Source organism: Podarcis bocagei, assembly GCF_964188305.1.
Source record: "Podarcis bocagei genome assembly, chromosome: 14".
NCBI lineage: Eukaryota > Metazoa > Chordata > Lepidosauria > Squamata > Lacertidae > Podarcis > Podarcis bocagei.
The window spans coordinates 49,238,146-49,251,284 of NC_138139.1; the positions used below are offsets into that span (position 1 = coordinate 49,238,146).

Sequence of the window (13,139 nt, forward strand, 5' to 3'; positions counted from 1 at the left end):
TCGGAGCTAAATGCCGGCTCCCTCGGCCTATAGAGCGAGATGAGGGCACAACCCCAGAGTCGTCTGCGACTAGACCTCATGGTCAGGGGTACCTTTACCTTTTTATGCAGTACTCCAACTAGAAATGTACACAGATACTTACATACATACAAGAAAGTGCACACTGAAATGCAAATGTTGGTGAAATTAGCATGCTAAAACACATCATATCAGGGGAAATTACTTTTAAAAATGTAAACGGAAAAACTGCATACAAAAAAAGTGCATATTTGGAGAAAGTACAAATTTTCTCACTTCAGAGAAGCCGCACTCTGTTGCCAAGGTTTGATTGGCTTTACAGACTGTGGTTTGTTGGAGAGAAACAAACGATAGTATTCCGTTCAGACATAATGCTAAGCCAGGGCTGAGGAACTTCATATCGGGCCACATTCCCTCATGGGGAAATTTCCAGGGGCCTGTTGCAAAAGTGGGTGGAGCAACATATGCAACTCTTGGCTTTGCAAAGCAGGTTGCTTTCCAGTTGTGCAAAAGTCAACGCTTTCTACATTCTCACACGTTGCATCTCTCCATGCTCCATTCAGGCAAGCAGACGGCGTTATTACACTTCATGGACATGTCCCAACTGTGGGAATGTTCAGGGAGGCAGGAGAGGGTATATTGTTTAATGATATGCTTCCTAACCTGTGTTAGCAAGTTCTATATCTTAGCAGAGTTTAAACATTCCCCTTTAAACGCACAGCTGTTTGCTTGTTGCAGGCTAGTTTTAGCCTCGAAATATAGGATTCCTGGTAAGATCCCTTCTTAGAATCATAGAGTTGGAAGAGACCACAAGGGCCATCGAGTCCAACCCCCTGCCAAGCAGGAAACACCATCAGAGCACTCCTGACATATGGTTGTCAAGCCTCTGCTTAAAGACCTCCAAAGTAGGAGACTCCACCACACTCCTTGGCAGCAAATTCCACTGTCGAACAGCTCTTACTGTCAGGAAGTTCTTCCTAATGTTTAGGTGGAATCTTCTTTCTTGTACTTTGGATCCATTGCTCCGTGTCCGCTTCTCTGGAGCAGCAGAAAACAACCTTTCTCCCTCCTCTATGTGACATCCTTTTATATATTTGAACATGGCTATCATATCACCCCTTAACCTCCTCTTCTCCAGGCTAAACATGCCCAGCTCCCTTAGCCGTTCCTCATAAGTTCCTCTTGAAAATAATAAACACGGCAATCTTATTAAAGTGAATATAAAAGCAGTTTACTCACATTCATTCAGTTCACAGTTAGATCCCAGAAAGCAGACTTAGGTTACAAAAGTATATATACATGTGGAACTATCCCATAAGGGAGTTAGTACCTAAGTGACTCCTGCTCACGCATAGAGAAAAACAAAATGGAGGAGAGAGAGGAGCAAAAGAAGATGGTGTGCTCCTCTTCCCCAGATTAGGCCACACACACACTAGCCACATGCAGAGGAAGTCTGTCCCAGCTCAAGAGAAAACAGGAAATTTTCTCCTGGCTGGTACAAAGCATCTCCTAGCATGTCCATTCTAAGAATGTTGTACTTGACTGCTATGTATCTGAAGAAGTGTGCATGCACACGAAAGCTTATACCCAGAACAAACGTAGTTGGTCTCCAAGGTGCTGCTGGACAATTGGGGGTTTTTTCTATTATTATTTCAACTGTGTCAGACTAACATGGCTACCAACCTGAATCCTGACTGCTATGTGTTTCACATCCCACACCAGCCAGGCAAAAAACACTCAAGGAGGGTTTGGCCAAGGGAGGGTCCCAAACAGAGGGCAATATACAGAAATCTGGAAAGCTGCATTTGGTGCAATAGCCTGAGGTTCCCCACTTGTGGGCTAAGCCAAGAATCGTGGTGAGGAAGAGCAAAAATGGACCAGATCGGTGCATTCGCAGAAACCCATTAATTAGGCTTTGCTGTGCTGTGTCAACAAGGCCCGATATAAGAAAGCTTCTTAGCAATATCCCAGCCTCTCCAGGTCATCTGTCATGGATCCTGTTTGCTGATCAGGTGTGGCACCCTAATAAGTCTGTGTCGCTGTCTAAATATTTGCAATTTTGCCTGGTTGTTTCAACATGTTGAAAAGCCTCTCTGGCTCAAAGGTTTTGGCAGCCAGCAAGACTCCTTGATCCAGGACAAAGTGCGGCAGTACCTGGTTACAGAATCATAGAATTGTATCGTTGGAAGGAACCCTGGGGGTCATTAGTCCAACCCCAGCAATGCAGGAATCTCAGTTAAAGCATCCATGACAGATGACCACCCAGGGTTAACTATTTTCATTTCCTTTTATTTATATGCAAAAATTTCTGAACCACCAGCAATAAGAAAAAGATATCATGGTGCTAAACATGTTAACACCCATAGTCCTGGCTATAAAACAACTACAGTGATGGATTATGGTGGTTATTGATATTATTACTACACAGGGCTTGTAGCATATTCGGCATATTTCACCTGCTTTATTTGAGCCATCCTTACAAGATACAAGGTAGGATATGATTATTCACCCCCATGAAGTAGGGGAAAGAGGCAAGGAGAATAGAGGACTGCCAGCTACTCAGAAGAGAGGCTCCTGGTGTGCTTGTAATATGTTAAGAGTTTCTACAGTGCTTTGAAAACATGTCGTTGTGACTTACAAGCTGTCTTGCTAGGATTTATGTCCTGAAAGATGTGACGTACCGTATTTTTCTGTGTATAAGATGCCCCCCCCCATGTATAAGACGAGCCTTACTTTTTTGAACCCCAAATTAAGAAATCAATATTTCTTGAGTTGTTGGCCACCCAAAGTTGTTGAGCTCTGCCCGCTCATCGCCAATCACCCACCCAAGACAACCCCCATTTTTTGCCTGAACGTTTTTAGCAAAAAAAACCATTGTCTTATACACGGGAAAGTATGGTCAATAACTGTAATAAACAAAGCAAACTGAAAGTGAGCTGCCGGTTTGCAGCAGAGATGAGAATCAAACTGGGGACCAAGCAATTCTTAGCTCAGATTCTTAGCTTCTATAACAGGCATAGGCAAACTCGGCCCTCCAGATGTTTTGGGACTACAGCTCCCATCATCCCTAGCTAACAGGACCAGTGGTCAGGGATGATGGGGATTGTAGTCTCAAAACATATGGAGGGCTGAGTTTGCCTACACCTGTTGTATAATATGGGCCGTACTACAGCTCTCATCATCCTTTGAGTATTGATCATGCTAGCTGAAGATGGTGGGGGTCAGAAGTCCAAAACATCTGGAAGGGCACCATGTTAGCAGTCCCAGCTCTGTATCTCCATCAGCCTTCCCTGGTACCTGGGGCCCTCCAGATCTTGCTGTAATGACACCCATCAAACCTGACTATTGGTCATGTTGGAGGGAGTTTTCCAAAACATTGTCCACATTTACAGCACGGTGGGATCACTTTAGGCTTCCCCCAAAGAATCCAGGGAGCTGTGGTTTGTTAAGGGGGCTTCCACTTGTCCCATATCTAGGAAGCAGGGGTCCGATGAGTTTTCCCCTTGCCCTGCTAAATTGCCCCTTTAATGCTAAATTGGAGCAAACGTCAATCTGGAGATAACCTGAATTGCCACTTTGCACACCAAAGAGCCGGAGAAAATAGCTGCGGGACACAAGGAAGTTTGGATAAGCCCATAGTTTCAGAAATGGAATCAAATTTCTCGCTCATCCCTAACATTGGAATGTTTGCCTGTTTGTTTCATAGACTGCCCTTCACCTGAGGACCACAGGGTGATTTACAGAAATACATTTAAATACATTCTCTCTTTGCTTCCATCTCCCTGTCCTTTTGCCTGTCGCCTCCCCTTGGTTGCATTATGGACTGTAAGTTCGTTGGGGCAGGAACTTGTCCTGTTTTTGAAGCTATCGTGACATCATTGCCATGACATGACTGACGACATCATTGGCCGTGGCTGCTGCAAGTTGTGGACTAAAACATCTGGAGAGGTTTTGGGTTCCTACACACACTTGCACTCCCCTCTGTATCCTCTATCCGGGCAAACAAGAGGCAGAGTCCAGGGATGCAGTCCAGCCACACAAAAACACTCTGGGAGAGTACACCACAGGGTCAGTAATGTGGGGCTTAGGGTGGAGTCCTGGGGACCAGAGAGAGAGGCCTGGAGGGGGACATTTAGCCCCTGAACCTGAGGTTCCCCTCCCCCTGATGTAAATAATACCAGATAACAACTTTCTTCCCCTTTTTGTGCTTCACAAACAGGGACCACAACTGCTCTGCTACGGGTCCAGGGTGCAAATGTCTGTGGGAAGAGGCAAAAGCGGTTCCCCGCATCAGAAAACCCCAGGAGATGGCAAATACCAGCAAGACGGAAGCCGGGCCAAAAAGCAACCCCCAGGTCCAGCCGGCCAGCCGTACTGGCAGAGCAAAGGTTTCGGCACCTCCAAGAACACACAAGCCGGCCGCTTCTCCCAAGGAAGGAGCAGCCCCTCACGAGCAATCTCCACCTCAGAAGTCCAGAGGGCGGCGGAAGAAATAAGGACACCCTTTGGCATCCCGCTGTCCAAACTGTCGGAATCCAAGCACCTAAAGAACAAAGTGTCTCCGTGGTCCGATGCCAAGCTGAGGCAGCCAGGAGCCAGCAACCACAAAGAGCAATAGGACGGGAGATGGTCGCCCTGGGACGCTGAGAAAGAGCCCTGCCAGGGTCCGGGGAGGGACCCCCCACGAAAGTGGGGTTGCTTTGCAACAGTGCGCTCGCCCGGCAGGGAGAGGGGGGTTTACCTGGTCTGTGCACCAGTACCATGTGGCCACGACCGAGAGCCCAAAGGTCATTCCGGTCCAGGGCAAGTCTCCGGAAACAGGATCCCGGAAGAGGTGCATCGCATCGAGCCTGGGCACGTGGCAGGTTGTGTTGGGGATGATCTTAGACGGCACGGCCTTTAAGTAAGCTTCTTCCAGGTTCTGGTAGCCGCCGATCTCGCCAAAAGCTTTGCAGGGGATAGAGGGGGTGGGGAGAAGCAATGATTTAAAATAGATATACCAAAACGGGAAAAAAGGCTCACCTCTGCCTTCGCTTCCCACCGCGACTTTTAGCAATGCAAGAAAAAAACCCGCCTTGGGGATTTGGTAGGGGAACTCGCAAGCACGATGGGTTTGCTGCGTTTCCTGAAATCTCTAGCTCCCTTCGGTGGAGCAGGGGCTGCGTTGCAGGCAGAAGCTTGCAGGTTTGGTCCCTGCCATTGCCGGTTAGACTGGCCGGAGCTAGAAGTAATTGATGGGAAAATCCTTGGCCTGAAGCCCTGGGGATTAGCTAGTGTAGGCAACACTCTAGCCTGGATGGATTTGGTATCAGGCATGGAGAGGGAAGCTTTTTGCCCCCAAGGGCCATGCATAGTACAGCTGTGTGTGTGTGTGTGTGTGTGTGCGCGCGCGCGCACAGGCACCAACTCTAAGGGGCCCAGATCACTTCGGGGGGGCCCCCCCACAAAATATGGAGGGCCAGCTAGACCCCCAATGGTGAGAACAATCAGTTGTGGAGGAGGCCGATCGCGAAGCCAGGCGCAGCGTGGTTTCAGTGGCTATTGGCTTCTCCTGCTGCCATGGAAGGGAAGGGGGGAGCAGCCCCCAGCTGTGGCAGCAGCAGCAGGAGGAGACTGAGTGCCAGAGTAGAGCCTTCAGCCATTGAAGCCACGCTGCCGTCATGTTCGGCTCCACCCCTGGCACGTCCTGGCATCCCACACGTCATGCATGCATCACCGGCCCTCCAATCTTCTGCTCAAGTTGGCGCCTCTCGCTGCAAGCCTGTGGGTGTGGCTAGAGTCAATGGTGGGTGGGGCCATTCACACACCCTCTGCACACTGGCCCTCGTCTTCATCAGAGGTGGCCGTCTCCTCCCATGCCATCCTCCCCATCACAACTGTGTCAGCCCACCCAGCGGTCAGGGAGCAATAATAATAACAATTTATTATTTGTGCCCTGCCCATCTGGCTGGGTTTCCCCAGCCACTCTGGGCGGCTCCCAACAGAATATTAAAAACACGATAAAAACATCAAACATTAAAAACTTCCCTAAACAGGGCTGCCTTCAGATGTCTTCTAAAAGTCAGAGAGTTGTTTATTTCCTTGACATCTGACAGGAAGGGCGTTCCACAGGGCAGGCGCCACCACCGAGAAGGCCCTGTGCCTGCTTCCCTGTAACCTCACTTCTCACAGGGAGGGAACAGCCAGAAGACCCTCGGCGCTGGACCTCAGTGTCTGGGCAGAACGATAGGGGTGGAGACGCTCCTTCAGGTATACTGGGCCGAGGCTGTTTAGGACTTTAAATGCTGCACTGGGGGGGTCTCCACACGGCAATGCAAGGCAATTCCTAAACCATTTAAGCAGGAGATTCTGGGTTTATTTTGGGCAGAGAGGTACAGCCAATTAGGGTCAGAGACTAGGAGTCGGATTACTCTTCAACCAGGTGATGGAGCCGAGGACTCTGAACCTAAAGAGGACGGGCGTATGATTCTATATAGGGCCAGCCCCAGAAGTGCTGCTACCCACTTAACCTGTGGGACTCTGCTGTAGGAGAATACCTGGAAGACCTGAACCTTCCCTGCTCCGTCACAGTAGGACAGGCACCCCCAAACCCGACCCTCCAGATGTTTTGGGACTACACGTCCCATCATCCCTGACCACTGGTCCTGTTAGCTAGGGATGATGGGAGTTGTAGTCCCAAAACTTCTGGAGGGCCGAGTTTGGGGGTGCCTGCAGTAGGAGATGGTTGGGAAAGGCTGTGTCCCTTTAAGTCAAGCAGGGTGTTGAATTAAAGTTGGTGAGAAGCCTCAGGCTACACCTGGTTCCATTATGGGCTGGGTTGCAACTTGTTCCTTGCTGGGCCAAATTCAGAGGCTGAACCTGCCTTGTGTCCTGCCTGAATTTTGTCCCACCTTGTCCTGTAACCAGCCAGGATCTCACCTTCTCCTACAACCTCTTGGGCCTTGGCACAAGACAAGCGGTTAAACGTATTCTTCATATGTACAAGTTTTGAGATTCACACCTTCACAGTTAAAGGGATCACAGGTAGCAGGTGATGGGAAAGAGAACCACTCGTCCCTGAGACGGTGGAGAGCAACTGCAAGTCGGGCTATGCAGTCCTGGGCAAAGGGAATCAATTGCCCGAGTCAGCATTCTGCTTCGGATGTTGCCTGATCATCAAGGGAGGTTAGCAACGGCTGAATCAGATTGCTCCCCCAAAAAAAGTTGCAATAATGGTGATGAGGATTGAGTCACCCCGGGGTTTGCAACCCTTCCGGGGTGAGCCAACAGCTTCCCCAGACGAAAGCCCGCTTTTGCAAAGACACCGCGTCCTGAACCAAAACAAGCGCCCACAAATACCGCAGATTAAGACCGCTCTCTTGGGAAAGTTAATGATTTGAAGCAGTTTGCAAAAGGGGCAGGATTTGCAGCCTTTGTCTTGAGCGTCAACAGGAATTAGTGGCCGGGTTCTTTTCAAAGCCTTGTCATGGCAACCACGCAGCGAGCCACCCAACCAGGGCGTGGGGAGGATTACCACATGATCCGTCCCCCTTCAATGGTGGCTTTAGATGTAAGCTCCAGAGTATCGGCTGATTTAATGGGCTGCGGGGGCCGGTTCAAGGCGTCGGGGTGACTGGGGTCAGAAAGCCAAAATGGCGCCCACACCCATTAACTGACCTGGGACACAAGAAGTTTCTCTGCACAAGCTTTTCACTAAAACGATCATTACAAACAAAAGAAACGGTGCACGTTGGTTTACTCAGAACCTTCTTAATTTATTCTGTTCAAACCCACTCGGATCACATCCACATACCACACGTTTCAAGCACGTTTAGGCCCCTTTGACAGTCATGGATTTCTGCCCCGCAAAAATTCCAGGAACTGTAGTCTATCCCTCACTGAGGTACAATTTCCAGCAGCCTACACAAACTGCAAGGGACGCGGGTGGCACTGTGGGTTAAACCACAGAGCCAAGGACTTGCCAATCAGAAGGTCAGCAATTCGAATCTCCGCAACGGGCTGAGCTCCCGTTGCTCGGTCCCTGCTCCTGCCAACCTAGCAGTTCAAAAGCACGTCAAAAGTACGTACCGCTCCGGCGGGAAGGTAAACGGCATTTCTGTGCGCTGCTCTGGTTCGCCAGAAGCGGCTTAGTCATGCTGGCTACATGACCCGGAAGCTGTACGCCGGCTCCCTCGGCCAATAAAGCGAGATGAGCACTGCAACCCCAGAGTCGTCCACGACTGGACCTAATGTTCAGGGGTCCCTTTACCTTTTTACACAAACTGCAAGCAAACTACAGTTCCCATTATTCTTGGCGGGAGGGGGGGAGCTGTGTGCTTTACTTGTGTGGCATGGATTTGAATTCAGATAGTATATACTAAACATCATGAGGTTTTCTTTCTTTGGGGGGGGGGTGGAGAGACAAAGCCATGCACCACAGTCCAGTTCTTCCTCATTAGGGGTTTAGTGTGGAAACTCTCTGTTTCCTTTCTTTATATATACAGGGCACCCACAGGACAGTGTCATCCACTTCCCTTTCGATTCTTTCTTCCCCCCCCCCCCCAGAAAGATAGAAGAGGAACTCTGTCTCCACAGGGGCAAATGACTTTAGCCCTTCTCTTTCCTTCCTTCCTGCCTTCCTTCCTTCCTTCCTTCCTTCCTTCCTTCCTTCCTTTCTTTCTTTCTTTCTTTCCCCTCATTTTTAACTTGGGCAGTGACGTATCGCGGTAGTGAACTTACAACTGCATTATTTGTGGTTGTATTGTGCATTTAGCATGAACTCTGGAAATGTATACATGATTCTGAACAAACTAAGCCAGAGGTATACACTCGAGTATACACATTCAGAGTTCATGCTAAATATATTACTTCTGGTAAATGAGCCACCATGAAACCAAAGGGGGCGCATTGAATCATAGAATTATAGAGTTGGAAGAGACCACAAGGGCCATCGAGTCCAACCCCCTGCCAAGCAGGAAACACCATCAGAGCACTCCTGACATATGGTTGTCAAGCCTCTGCTTAAAGACCTCCAAAGTAGGAGACTCCACCACACTCCTTGGCAGCAAATTCCACTGTCGAACAGCTCTTACTGTCAGGAAGTTCTTCCTAATGTTTAGGTGGAATCTTCTTTCTTGCAGTTTGGATCCATTGCTCCGTGTCCGCTTCTCTGGAGCAGCAGAAAACAACCTTTCTCCCTCCTCTATATGACATCCTTTTATATATTTGGTTGCCAGGTGTGAAATATCTTGGCGTTATTTTCAGATCTCCTACCCCAGTAACACACTAAACCACTCTAACTCCATAAGGGAAATAGAGAAGCTAAAGAACAACTGCCCTTGGGGAATCAGGACATTAGGGGCATATAAATGCAATGTCCTTTGCACCCATAAGGAACAGGAAATAGCCAAACTTCCTCCAAGGTTAAAGATGTGCTGCTGTTCTCAAGACTTCTTTTAAAAATCTAACTAGATACGCACTCAAGCACGACTGGTTCATGCGGTTGCCGCAGGAGTTTGCCTCATTGTACAGCCTCCAAAGTAATTGTTTACAAATGTAAAAAGGTAAAATAAAAATTGTAATGTTCCAAAAATGGTGGAAAGTTGCATCTGTGTTCATTCTGTAAACTCTCGCTCTCTCCCTGTCGATTTAGTGCTGTGCCGTAAATATATGAAGAGTCAGAAGACAAGTCCTTGCCCCAAAGAGATTACAATTTAGAAAACAGGCAATGGAGGAAGTGGGAGATGCATAACCCCTCAACCATCCTGATTTGAGCAGGGCATCCCGGAACTACGGAAGCCATCCCGGCTTCTGATTGGATCCCGGAATGTCCTGTATTTTGGTACACCACTCTGGTGCAAGTCAGAAGAGATCCTATGATCTTTCCTTGGGTGGGGGGGGAGCAGAGTCAGACCCCCCACAGGCAGGCCTTACCTGTTACTGTCAGGATGGTGGCTCCAATGACCATGATGAGAGTCTGCAGAGCATCTGTATAGATGACAGCCGCCAGCCCACCTGCGGACAGTAGACCGGGGAGAACAGATCTGAACTGCAGAGCTGAGTTTTGATCAGCACAATTTGGGGTGCTTCCAGTTCCTCCCCATGTTTCTAACAGAGGGAGCCCTTTAGAACTTGCGGGGGCAAAATTTGGAGTCAGTTCACATTAGTGAAAATTTACCTAATTTGCAGTTCCCAAAGCAACGTGCATCCTGGCACCCACACCAATCCCAAATTTGCACTGCACCGAAAAATAGGTGTCTGCAAAATGCATATATTAAGGAAATATTTACATGAGTGTAACATGAAAAAAATGCATTCTGTCAGGGGAGATTGTGTGCAAATAATAATAATAATAATAATAATAATAATAATAATAATAATAATAATAATAATTTATTTATACCCCGCCCTTCCCAGTTCAGAAACCTGGGCTCAGAGTGGCTAACAGCAAATTTAAAACACTTAATTGATGCAACAAATAACAGTATAAAATACAGTATAAAATGTGAATAAGAATAAATTCAGATATATTCAGATAAATATTCAGATAAATCCACAATATGTGAATTATTAGGAAAAAACGGCATGCAAATCATTTTGACGCCGTTTGCACAAGGCTCTCCCCAAAAGACAAAGGGGGAGACCAGAAAAGAGATGGTGCCTTGGAAATAGGGGGGAACTGGAGAGCACATGACAGGGAGGGGAGACCTACGACCTTCCAGGTGTTCATTTGCTTATTTGTTTTCAGATTTCTAATCCGCACATCCGTTAAAAAAAAAGAGCAAAGTGGAATATGACATATAAAAACCAACCAAGATATCCATAAAAACATCAATGAAACATCAGCAAATACCGACTGGATTAGGAAAAGAAGATCCATGTTACAAGGGCCTGCAGAACCAGAAAGGGTTTGAAAAGTTGTCTGAAGGGAACGAGGGATGGTTCTTGCCAAACCAGAGTTTTTGCCCGCAGCTTGCTTGGTACCTGGGACCATGTTTCATGTGTGAAGCATCTTCCACCAGACCCTCCAAGCGTCCCTATTTTCCAGGGACGTCCCTGATTTAGAGAAGCCGTCCCGGTTTCTGATTTGATCCCAGAATGCCCCTCTTTTCCCCAGGATGCCCCTCTTTTCCCCTGGATGTCCCTCTTTTCCCCAGGATGCCCCTCTTTTCCCCAGGATGCCCCTCTTTTCCCCAGGATGCCCCTCTTTTCCCCAGGATGCCCCTCTTTTCCCCAGGATGTCCCTGTTTTCATGGAAGAAATCTTGGAGGGTATGGGGTTATCCAACCCACAAGCTGTCTGGAGGCAATCCTCTATAGGGAAGTTTTTTAATGTTTAATGTTTTATTATGTTTTTCTATATGTTGGAAGGGACACGGGTGGCGCTGTGGGTTAAACCACAGAGCCTCTTGGGCTTGCCGATCAGAAGGTCGGCGGTTCGAATCCCTGCAACGGGGTGAGCTCCCATTGCTGAATCCCAGCTCCTGCCAACCTAGCAGTTCAAAAGCACGTCAAAGTGCAAGTAGATAAATAGGTACCACTCTGGCAGGAAGGTAAACGGCGTTTCCGTGCTTTGCTCTGGTTCGCCAGAAGCAGCTTAGTCATGCTGGCCACATGACCCGGAAGCTGTACGCCGGCTCCCTCGGCCAATAAAGCAAGATGAGCGCCACAACCCCAGAGTCGTCTGCAACTGGACCTAATGATCAGGGGTCCCTTTACCTTTACCTATATGTTGGAAGCCACCCAGAGTGGCTGGGGCAACCAATTCAGGTGGGCAGGGTATAAATAATAGAATCATTATTAAGGAATGGGACGTCCCTATTTTCATGGGAGAAATGTTGGAGGGTATGATCCACTGGGCATCTTACCTGCAATGGTGTAAATGGCAGTGACGACCAGCATCAGGACGGTGGAAAGGTAGAGATTCCAGCCTAGGCACACTTGAACAAATAGGGCTCCTGAATACAGGTCAGTCTGCAGGGGTAAAGAGAGACAACATCAGGGTTTTTTTTGGGGGGGGGGGATGCTCAGCTAGGACAGGCAAAAGCCGCTTCAGAGCTTTGCCATGCTTTAAACCAGGGGTCAGCAAACATTTTCATCAGGGGGCCGGTCCACTGTCCCTCAGACCTTGAGGGGGGCCGGACTATATTTTGGGGAGGGAAATGAGCAAATTCCTATGCCCCACAGAGATGCACTTTAAATAAAAGCACACATTCTACTCATGTAAAAACACCAGGCAGGCCCCACAAATAACCCAGAGATGCATTTTAAATAAAAGGACACATTCTGCTCATGTAAAAACACACTGATTCCCGGACTGTCTGCAGGCCAGATTTAGAAGGCGATTGGGCCAGATCCAGCCCCCGGACCTTAGTTTGCCTACCCATGCTTTAAACTAACACCTGAATTATTTGTTTTAATAGCTATTTCGGTACCATCAGCCTACAGTGAAGGAAGCTGCTTCGTCGGATAGTTTTCCGGCTGTCCTTCAATATTGGGTTATGAGCACGGGAAGCAATAGGCCTAGGTTGCCACTTATTTTGCAGACCGAGGCTCTTGTGCCTTTTAACAGCTGGACATCAGGTAGAAATCCACAGGCGAACCCTTTCCAGGCATTAAGGTGCAAAGGTCCGTCCTACTGAATTCTCCCTGCCAAGGTGTCGCTCGCAGCCTAGAGCTTCCCAGTGGGGACAACTGGTTGCCCCACTGTGGAAAACACAAAACTCGACTGCAATTTTTGTTCAGATTCTGCAGGGCTCCTTCCTGGGGGGTGATCAGCACTCTTAGCCCTGCGTTCGTAGCACAAGCAGAGACCAGGTCTTAAAGCCAGAAGATGGCTAGAAATTCAACAGATTCCCATCACTGGGGTGGAGTGAGGAATTGCATGTGTTAACTTCCAGCCTGTTATGTGACCTGATAGGGGACTCACCACATTCCAACATATAAGAAACGCCTGCTAAATCAGGCCAATTTCCCATCTGGGCCAACATTTGACCAACTGGATGTTCGTGCAAAACCCTCAAGAAAGGACCCGGGCGACGAAAGAAGAATGGAGGATGAAGTTGATGGATTATGCAGAATTAGATAAATTGACAGAAAGGATTTGAAACCTGCGGGACCAGAGATTCTTAGAAGACTGGAGTA

The 13,139-nt window shown here is 48.2% G+C and overlaps 2 protein-coding genes across 4 annotated transcripts in view; one reads left to right on the forward strand and one right to left on the reverse strand.

Moving 5' to 3' along the window:
* The window catches only part of FAM83G (family with sequence similarity 83 member G), a 42,288-nt gene extending 37,514 nt beyond the window's left edge, over positions 1-4,774 (forward strand). Inside the window, exon 6 of one of the 2 annotated variants that reach the window (XM_081169456.1) lies at positions 4,238-4,774. In XM_081169456.1, the coding sequence (XP_081025582.1) occupies positions 4,238-4,636 (399 nt within the window). In that variant the 3' untranslated portion in view covers positions 4,637-4,774. The remainder of the gene's footprint in view (positions 1-4,237) is intronic. The other variant, XM_081169457.1, reaches the window with a different exon arrangement.
* The window catches only part of SLC5A10 (solute carrier family 5 member 10), a 99,774-nt gene that overhangs the window by 58,657 nt on the left and 27,978 nt on the right, over positions 1-13,139 (reverse strand). For both annotated transcript variants that reach the window (XM_081169532.1, XM_081169533.1), the window contains 3 exons: positions 11,864-11,969; positions 9,931-10,011; positions 4,760-4,965 (listed from right to left, as the gene is read on the reverse strand). In XM_081169532.1, the coding sequence (XP_081025658.1) occupies positions 4,760-4,965; positions 9,931-10,011; positions 11,864-11,969 (393 nt within the window). The remainder of the gene's footprint in view (positions 1-4,759; positions 4,966-9,930; positions 10,012-11,863; positions 11,970-13,139) is intronic.